Source organism: Durio zibethinus, chromosome 17 (genome assembly GCF_047325235.1).
Source record: "Durio zibethinus cultivar Kanyao isolate XHJ-2024 chromosome 17, ASM4732523v1, whole genome shotgun sequence".
NCBI lineage: Eukaryota > Viridiplantae > Streptophyta > Magnoliopsida > Malvales > Malvaceae > Durio > Durio zibethinus.
Genome location: NC_143178.1, coordinates 3,127,645 through 3,137,318, shown reverse-complemented (window position 1 = coordinate 3,137,318; position 9,674 = coordinate 3,127,645). Strand labels below are relative to the sequence as shown.

The following is a 9,674-nucleotide window of genomic DNA, read 5'->3' as shown; positions in this document are numbered from 1 at the left end:
TTCTTGAAAATTGCCAATATGTGCATAGGTATTGAAGAATGTATAAGCACCAGACATTATAGTGCAGTATGGATTTGTTTAGGCATCCCCGGATAGCCAGAACTCGGGACTCAAAACAAGGGCTTGCATTTTGTTGATCTTGTTAACATCTAAATATTGGACTCAAATGATGATATTGGCACAATCCAAAAGGTATAAAAAAATTGGATGAGATGGACGCAATGCTGGTTGCACAAGTTCCTTTCATTACAAAAGCCGTAATTTTAGGAAATAAAGTTAGTCTATTACAGCAAGTGTTAAAATGCTGAACAAAGAGGCAGTTCAAATGTTGTCGAAATACGAGTAAAACAGACAATGACATGCTTAACAACAGAAGCAGAGAGTCCTATCTGGCTGTGTTTCCTTTTGGGGTTCATAAACTGAGATGGGTTTTCACTTTTCAAGGATAAACGGTAGCCAGCGACGTCGTTTAATTGTAGTCCCAATGCTTTTCCCTGATATGAATTAAGTTCCAAATTTTTGTAAGCACAATTTCTTTTATTTTTTTATAATACCAAGAACTTGAAAATAATGGAACATGTGCAACCCCGTTAATGGACAAATGCAGGCTGGTCTGCAACAATTGCTTGTATGAACAACAACAACAACAACAATGAGAAGAAACTGCTATTTTATGTTCTATTTTACACCAGTTGTCTGAAGTTCCAAACATTATTAGAAGTAATGTGCAATGACTCCACATAAAAGGGAAGCAAAAAGAAGATATTAAACTTCCATGTCGATTGAAGAAGGATTCTAGTTGCTACTGTGTGTTTATTCTTCAACAATGCAGAGTGCGTCGAAACAATTGAATTTTCATGATCGATGGAACAAATTTTTGCATTGCCGAGTAGCTGATCATCTAAGCCATGAGATACTGAACTTGCAGGAGCTGGAGGTAACTGACTTTATTCAGAAGTACTTTCAGGATTGCCCCCATCATCTTTTGGTAGGTCATCACGATCCTTCATTTCATCATTTTCTTTGTTAGGGCTCCTACCAGTGCCATCTTTTGGGATGCTCCGAACTAAATCGGGCTTAACTTCTACTCCGACTCATCTCAGGTGCAGCTGCCATGTTTCATACACCAGTTGAAATAACAGTCTTGTCAATATATTGACAGTACTATGAGATAAATCTTGCATTGATATATACACGTTATTTACCTTGAGATGTAGGTTGACTTCATCTGGGCGGGAAAGAAATGGGAAATCACCTCCTGTTTTCAGATAAGCTCTCACTCATGTCATCTTTGAGTTGTTGAGGAATTGCAGAGTAATCGTTCATCTTTGAGGCCATGTATAAAACCATTTCAATAATACAGCCATCAGCTAAAAGCCTTATCTTTTCCCTTCAAGTATCAAAACTAAAGAGAAAAGCTTCCTAAAATGAATACAAATGTTGCAAGAAGGAAATTATCTTGTGCTTTAAAACATTTCTACAGCCATGCGGCTAGGAAAATGGGCATGTTAACCTGCAAATTAACCAATAAATCTAAACATTGGGGAAATGAACACAAATTTTATAAAATCACAAATAATAGAATAACAAGATATATTTCATTCATTTTTAAAGGAAAAGGTTAACAGCTTATGAAGACAGAGAAACCATCTTTTCTATTTCTCCTTGTTTCGTTTAGCAAATAAACCTTGTTTCCTAAAGAGCATGAATACTCAAAATATGTTTGTTTGCACACCCATGAAAAGTGAGTTTCTGACAGCTTACACCCATTATAGTAATAAATGAATCTGAAAGTAGAAGAGGTTCAACTGAAGCAGAATCAACTGTCAAAGTCAACCTGGATGCCAGGTCATCTCTTGAGAGTGTTTCAACCTGAAATGATGTCATATATGGCCTCAGATAAAGAAAGCAATCTCTTTCTTGCAGCATATTGTTTTGCATTTTAAAGAAAAAGATACAAAGTGCAGACTTCTAACTGAAAAAGCAATTTACCTACAGAAAATAAAAGGGCTTGTTCTCCTTGCCCATTAAAGAAAGAAAGGAAAAGAGTCAGAGAAAAAGAAGAGAGAGAGAGAGAGAGAGAGAGAGAGAGAGAGAGAGAGAGAGAGAGAATCTACGGAAAACAAACTGTTTCGAATTTCGCCAAACATAAAGATGGTGCACATAACAAGATCCACCTTAACTGATCACATTTTCTAAATCGATAGAACCAAGTTAAAACCTAGAAAAACTATAATTGTATTTGTATTACATGTAGCTTACAGAAACATGAACTTTCCCTTGCCAGGATGACCACTTCTAATGGGAAGAGGATGCAAATTCACTAATTAAATGGTTGAAGAGTACACAAGGCTGTAATTAAGACAGGTGACTACATATGATAATGCAACGATTGAGAGGATGGCAAAATCAACTCTGCATTTGAAAACTGTGAAAATGCAATCTGTGAAGCAAGATTACTTCAAGATATCATATGAATCCACAACAAGCAAGTGATGTGCACCTCATAAAAAATGATAAAATAACAAAAATCCAATAAAGAAAAGTGGTCCAGGTATTCCTAGAAACCTACCTGTGAAACAACAAAGTCCACAGAATCAGCAATAAAAGGTTCACGAGGGCCATCTGTAATTCCTGTTAAGACATATTGTTTCAACAAAAAAGATGGGTCCAACCAACACTGCATGTGACAAATAAATATATTAAGAACACTTTCATATTTACATTTACATGCAATAAGTAATAAAGATCATACAAGGAGAAAAACCGAGAAATACTTGCAAGAACTACCCAAAAAAAAAAATATATATATATATATATATATATATATTGATTTTAAACTTAATACCCAAGAAACTATGTAGAGCAATAAGTAAATTTGTACCATGGGAAGACTAGTTTATATAGAAAAATATATGTAAAAGCGAAAAGCATATACTTTTCCTATCACCCAAGAAATGCATGAGCAAGTGGTTAATTTACAGGTTATTGACTCATTGCAATGAAATTTGATCTAACTCAATGCCACACTAAACTCAAGCATACAGTTATTTGATTTCAAAATGCCAATTAATTTACATCCCACTAAGAGGCAAATCATATGCAAAAGAATCATTGATTGCATAATCCAACAAATGAAGCAGTGTTGATTTAGAGTTGATTACAAGAAATGTAAAGACATACATAGGTGCCCAAGGCATTGCTGCTGCAAACTGCTCGTCTTCAAAAATGTATTTGATAGAATTAAGGATTTAACCTGTCTTCGGCGATGTTGAGCAAAAAGTTGAGCTAGGAAGCCTCCAAGGGATGTACCATATAAATGTATCTGCAAAAGACATGTTACTCAATCTACTAAGCAAATGTTACAATTCAAAATGAACAACCAATACCATAAAATTGATTTTAGTTTCAACAGTAGAATCAGCAAATTAGGATAAGATTGCCATTTTAGAACAGTGCAGCAAACTTACCATGAAACTAATAGAGCAAAATATTGTTTCACTTTATGTAGGCAGCCTATTCTTTATTTCAGAAACATATAATAGGAATAATAAATATGAAATATGCACTGAAAAGGACAAATAGATGCTGTAGCAGGGAAGGAATAAAGGATACGCCATAAACATATTAAGCTGTCACATGGTGAAAATCAATGGCATCCAAGAACTTTTCAAAACTTTAAATCCACTCTTGATGATTCCAAACACAGGGAATATCAACAGAACTCACCAGGTAACCCTGAACATTTGTGAAATTTAAATTATTAAACAAGAAGTAAAAATTCTTCCCAAAGATACTATAATACATAGCTTTCTATTTTTCTTGTAGCTTTGGAGAGATAAAACAGCCTACGTAAGCTCCCAAAGGATTCCTTCCAAGAACTAAAAGAAGCAGAAAGGAAAAACTTGTCAAAAGATACTATAGTACATAGCTTACAAACTTCACGTACAATGACACGATCTGTTTGTAGTAGACATCTGCTGTCACTGCAGTTCCAGGAAGACATATGATTGGAGAAACCACTTTGGGACCAAAATCATAATATCGCCACTGCTTTGTGCCAATCTGAGAGAGAGAGAGAGATAAGAAACTAAAAAAAATCAGATTCATCACAATTGATAAAAAGTAATAGCAGAGACTCTCCATGATTGTGTTTCCCTTCAAGACACATGTTAAGCAATGCAATAACCAACAAGGTTTGGTCACTTATCAGAAAATCAGAATTTAGATGAAAAAAAAAAAATTTAACAGCAGATTCCACTATACACCACATTGAAGCTAAGGAGTTCACAACCATAAGCATAAAGGTTTAAAAAATAAGAAAACTTCAGCAGTAAGGAAAACCAGATAACTACCTACTGGTTAATAACCTTTCAAACAAAGACATGCTCAGTGATATAACAAAGAGAAGTAGTGAATCCCGCCAAATAAGAATTCAATAATTAGCATAAAACAAAAAGCAATCCTTCAATTTTCAAATTGATATCGAATATAAAATTTGTCCCAAAGAGTAGAAATCTAAGCTCATACATATCAGCTATCACAACTTACCAAAAAAGGACATTCACCGTCGAAAGAAATTCACACCCAGCATAAATTATAACATATAAAGCATAGAATTAAGCAAATTCTAGGCACATCCGGAACAACATTTCGCAACTCTGTGATCAGAATTCTCATAAAAACCCACATAAAATAGACCGTAGCTAAAACAAAAACATACCCACTGCCACAATAAGGGTAATCAATAAAACCCATGATTAAAATTGCATAAAAATTATGAAAATTGAAATTACAAAAAATTAGAAGGATAGTAAAAAAAAAAAAAAAAAGCTTACAGGGATCTTCTGAAGAGGGACTTGGGACTTGAAGTGGATGTAATCTCCCACTCAATCTACATTCATTCCATTCGATTCTATTGTTTCCAATTATTGGGTGAGTCAATTGGGCCAAGCACTTGTTTTTAATCAAGTCCAAACCCGAAAGCTCTCTTTTTCACCCATTTCTATGTTTTTCCATCTTTCCTTTCACAATCCATCAACACAAACAATAATCTCTGCAACTTTCAGTCATGCTTCACAAGTTTCCTAGCATCGTTAACTCAATACAGTCTACAAGAATTAAAACCCTAAACCCATGTATTTTTCCCTGTCTAGATATTGTCATTTTAAGGCAAAAAAGGGGTTTGAGCCTTTAAACCCAAAATCAACTTTGGCATAAAAAACTGCCCAAAACAGTGTTGCGATATTCTGGGATTTGGGTAACAAACCAACCCCCAAATTCATTCCCTCCATTTGAAGCTGCTGCTGTTAAGTTGAAAACGGCGGCTTATCATGAATATTGTTAAATCAAGGGATTGATGAAAGCGCTTCTTGCGAAGGGTGGTTTTGTGAAAATTATAACAATAATTACAAATAGTAATATCACAAAATCAAGTCAAAATAATATAATGATAAAAAAGAATATATATGATGTGATTTAATTACTTATGGATTCTAACCTTTACTTTGATAAAATTTTATCAATTGAGAGTTATCTAAAGAATAATTATGCAAACAATTTTATTCTAATGACAGCAATTCAATGTGATTGAAACTCTTTCCTATTAAAAAATAATGTTATCTTCTTATTATTAAAATTCAAAATTAATATAAAAATTAAGTTAAAATGATAAGTTAGAAATTTGAGCAAATAAGGTAATTTAATTACTTTACACTCTATCTTTATCTTCTTTTTTTTTCGATCGAGTACTCTATCTTTATCTCTGAAATTTAACCATAATTTTTTAAAAATTATTATCAAAAACTTTTATGCAATTCAATATAAAAACACTTGTTGTAGAATTATAAAAACACTGTATTGCTTTGCCTGAGGAATTTGACTGAGTTGTGACTCCTTTTGAAGACATCTTGCCGTCCAATGTGTGCCACAATCAATTGAGTCTGCCTTGGAAAAAGCTGGTCTCACTGTATCCACCGTCGACTGGTTATGGCTCCCTCCGGCATATCATTTAGATGTACAGAGATGATATAGCTTTTGTTTGTCAAAATATGTGCTGCCATTTACTTGGCCTGCTGTCCTAACCAGGGTCATGGAAAGCTTCCACATTATTGGTGCTTAGATTTGTCCTTCATTGATGCTGTTCTACGTTTGTCACTGATACATTGTTCTTTCATTTTTAAATCTAACTTCATGCATGTTATATCTTTAACTACGAGAAAGGTCCAAGGTCCTTGACAGAAAGTGACTTAGATGGTCATCTGGTAATATACTTTAGGCTTTGGAGTGGAAACATCTTGAGAATAGGAAGAATACAAATTGCTCGTGGCTGTTGCCCTAATGCATCAGCAACTATTGGAAGCTGTTGAATGCTAGTAGGTGAAAAGAGAACATTATTGTTGTTTATGACTATCAAAAAGTAATGGCTAAAGCCCCTAGCCATCAGAAGTGACCAACTGCAGCCTAATAATTCACATATTTGATAGCTAAGGGTGGTCTTCCAATGATTAAGAAGGGTAAATTTCTAACAGGTCTTTCCTTTTTTGGTAAAAAAAAAAAAAAGCTTCAAAATGTAGGCTAACAGAATTGTGTTAGGTTTTGACTGCTGAGTAAAAAATTGATCAAATTGCACAAATAGTCAAGTCTCGTTAAATTTGGTCTTTTGACATCGTGGTTGTTAAACCGAAACACTATCATGAATCGAAAATATATTTTTAAGAACGGAATATCCTACCATAAAATAGGATAAATAATTTTAAAACTATTACAAATAATATAAATACATGTAAAAAAAAAAAATAATAAGAAAAGAATAATTATGTGACATAAATAAAAAATATAATTGTTTTTCAAATTTTTAACATGCTCATTAATAGCATATATTAAAAGTTAAAAAATTTTATATCTTTAAGTAAAACCATCATCCATCTCCAAGATATTCCAACCAAAACTGGGCAGGCAAAACCAAGGGAATTCAACAGACAAAAAATAATATCATTCAAAAGCAGATTGCAACAGACACTGATTTATTGAGATAACTGTAAGGTTGAGTGAAAAATGACCCAGCAATCAGAACAGCTTTTTGATCTATCAGTCATGAACTGTACAATGCTTAAACTGCTAAAAGAAGCTTCCAACATGTGGAAGAACAATTACAATGCAGCTAGTTTCCCATCACCACAAATTGGGTATAATGTCTGAGAGAAAATGCCCAGCCGACAAGTAAAACGGTTCCTCATGGAACATTACCCTTCCTCGCATGATTATATCAAGCATACAATAAAGTGAATGCTCAGTAAACCTCAAAATGAACACAATAAAAGAAATCAATATTGAAGTAAAAAGGAAATAAAAAAGATTGAGAAAATTTACCAAGAACTCTTCTTCTTTGAACCCAAATAAAAACTGAGGTACCATCTCACAAACTTCTTCAACCCTGACTCCAAATCAGTTGTGGGCTTATACCCAAGTTCTCTCATAGCTAAGGTAATATTGGCGTGCGTAAACTCCACATCCCCATTTCTTGGCAATGGCACTACTTTCTTCTTAGCTTTTACCTTTAAAATCTTCTCCAATATACTCACCAGCCTACTCACAGGTACTGGTGAAGTATTCCCCAAATTAAAGATCCTCAATTGCGCTGCCCCTTTCTTCTTTCCCCCACTTCCGGTGCTCTTCTTTGCCGTATCCAATGCTCCTAAACACCCTTTCACTATATCATCAATATAAGTAAAATCTCTAGCCACACTACCCTTGTCTCCCGATTCATATACAGTAATCGTTTTACCTTTCATTATATCTCTAGTGAAAAAGAAATACGCCATATCAGGCCGACCCCAGGGTCCATAAACCGTGAAAAACCGCAATCCAGTTATTGAAAGCCCGTAAATATGATTATAAGTATGAGCAATTTCCTCACCAGCTTTCTTTGTAGCAGCATATAAACTCGCAGGTTGATCAGTTCTATCTTTTTCTGAGAAGGGTACCTTAGAATTCAAACCATACACCGAACTCGAAGACGCCCAGATAATCGCCGGTTGCGGGTTTGCTGATTTCGAAACTTCCAATAAGTTCACGAACCCAGCAATGTTGCTATGAATGTAAGACCCTGGATTTTGCATAGCGTAACGAACACCTGCCTGGGCTGCTAAATGCATTACGTGAGTGAACAAAACGGCGTCGAAGAGTTGTTGGATAAGACCCTCGTCGTTGATGTCGCCTTCAACGATAAAAACCCCAGCTTTTTCCAGTAATTTTTGGCGTGCCCTTTTGAGGGTAGGATCATAGTAATGGTTGAAGTTGTCGAGGCCAAGGACACCGTCGCCACGGCGTTTGAGGGCGAGGGAAACGTGGGTTCCGACGAAGCCAGCAGCGCCAGTGACAAGGACGGTGTGGCCAGTGGTTGAGCGAGGACGGGCCGATTTGTGGATTAGTTTGTGGGGAAGAGAGATTGGGGTCCGGTGGGTCCCGGTGGAGAGGTGCCAGCCTGGGGATGGGGTGGAGGAAGGAGAGGAGAGGAGAAGGAGGATAAGGAGGAGGGAAAGGAAAAGGGTGGAATAAAGAGTTAGTTTGGTAAGAGAGGAGGAGGCGGCGGAGGAATGGAAACGGAAAGATTTGTCAGGTTTGTTTTTGCCTGGAGTGGAAGGAATGTTGTCGAGGTTTGACATTTGTCCTCGTTGCTTTTAGGGAACAAGGAAATATGGGAATTTTAGGATAAGGATTCTGATTTGGGTATGGAAATGGGAGTATTTAGTTGGTCGTGGAAGTGGTGGAGTAGGAGGAGGAGGAAGGTGGAAGGCTGGTGGTCATTTTCAATAGTGGGTGATTTAGGGGGAGGGGGGGGGTTTATAAGGGTTTGGTTGGTGGCGGTGAAGGCTGCGGAAAAGGCTCATTGGGAAACTTTTTATCTTTGATGGGAAATTATTATTTTTACCATAGAAAGGTCAGAGAGGGGGGATGGGATTTCAATTCGAATTTAGATGTTCATTTTGCATATTTTTAAGTCAAACTTAATCAACTTTAAGGGTAGTTGTTTGTGATATCATCTTAAATTAAAATTTAAAAATCTAGGGATTAGTGTTTTAACATTTATTTTTTGAAATTTAAAATAAATAATTGTTAAATTTAATTTTGTTTGGTAAAAAATTGAAAGTGAACATTCAATTTGAAATAAACAAAGTATTGCATTTTTTATTAAAAAAATACTTGTAACCACCTTTTCCTTGATTTTTAATAGTAACAAAGGCAAGCTCCCATATCATTACAGGTTTAATTACTGCTACTATTAATTATAATTAATTAATATTTTCAGTTAAGATATACATATTTTGATTCTTATTGAATTAATCAATTCAATCAATTTAATTCAATTAATCAATAAATTATTAAATTAATTTCAATAAATCATTGAAAATTATTTTGAAAGAACTTCCTTTTATAATTAATTCAGTTCAATAATTTCACAATGATACGACGAGTAGCTTCTCCTTGGTGGTTTTACCTAACAGATCAGGAGACATGATGAGTGCGTGCAAGTTTGATTTCCAGGAAGAGAGTGTTTTATAGCTAATCAAGAATTTTGGTTGGCTTTCACTGCTTTATATAAATGATTTAAACCTTTTATCTGTACGTTATTTCAGATCAAATATCTTTTCCTGATTCCAGGGGCTTTGGCT

At 35.0% G+C, this 9,674-nt stretch overlaps 1 protein-coding gene and 1 pseudogene across 4 annotated transcripts; both read right to left on the bottom strand.

Annotated features, from left to right (window-relative positions):
- Window positions 1-568: 568 nt before the first annotated feature.
- Window positions 569-7,139, bottom strand: LOC111277362 (uncharacterized; annotated as a pseudogene). Its single transcript, XR_016328918.1, has 14 exons — window positions 7,039-7,139; window positions 6,918-6,949; window positions 6,582-6,689; window positions 6,316-6,462; window positions 5,856-5,996; window positions 5,226-5,327; window positions 4,839-4,888; window positions 3,937-4,065; window positions 3,640-3,738; window positions 3,180-3,325; window positions 2,573-2,680; window positions 1,765-1,872; window positions 1,206-1,326; window positions 569-1,109 (listed from the first exon to the last, which is right to left on the bottom strand). The product of XR_016328918.1 is annotated as an uncharacterized LOC111277362 (transcript).
- On the bottom strand, window positions 7,007-8,870 carry LOC111277356 (UDP-glucuronate 4-epimerase 5-like). 3 transcript variants are annotated; one of them, XM_089746095.1, is made up of 2 exons: window positions 7,372-8,870; window positions 7,007-7,253 (listed from the first exon to the last, which is right to left on the bottom strand). In XM_089746095.1, the coding sequence occupies exons 1-2, from the start codon at window positions 8,664-8,666 to the stop codon at window positions 7,235-7,237; spliced, it is 1,314 nt and encodes a 437-aa protein (XP_089602221.1). In that variant the 5' UTR covers window positions 8,667-8,870; the 3' UTR covers window positions 7,007-7,234. The 3 variants fall into 3 exon arrangements, with proteins under 3 accessions (XP_089602221.1, XP_022719493.2, XP_089602222.1); XM_022863758.2 differs by having other exon boundaries at window positions 7,007-7,249; window positions 7,372-8,866; XM_089746096.1 differs by having other exon boundaries at window positions 7,007-8,864.
- Between the last annotated feature and the right edge of the window lie 804 nt (window positions 8,871-9,674).

Coding starts and splice junctions, on each gene's coding strand:
- LOC111277356 (XM_022863758.2), bottom strand. CDS start 8,666: ATGTCAAACCTCGACAACATTCCTTCCACTCCAGGCAAAAACAAACCT. Junction 7,250..7,371: donor TCAAAGAAGAAGAGTTCTTG/GTAAATTTTCTC, acceptor CATGCGAGGAAG/GGTAATGTTCCATGAGGAAC.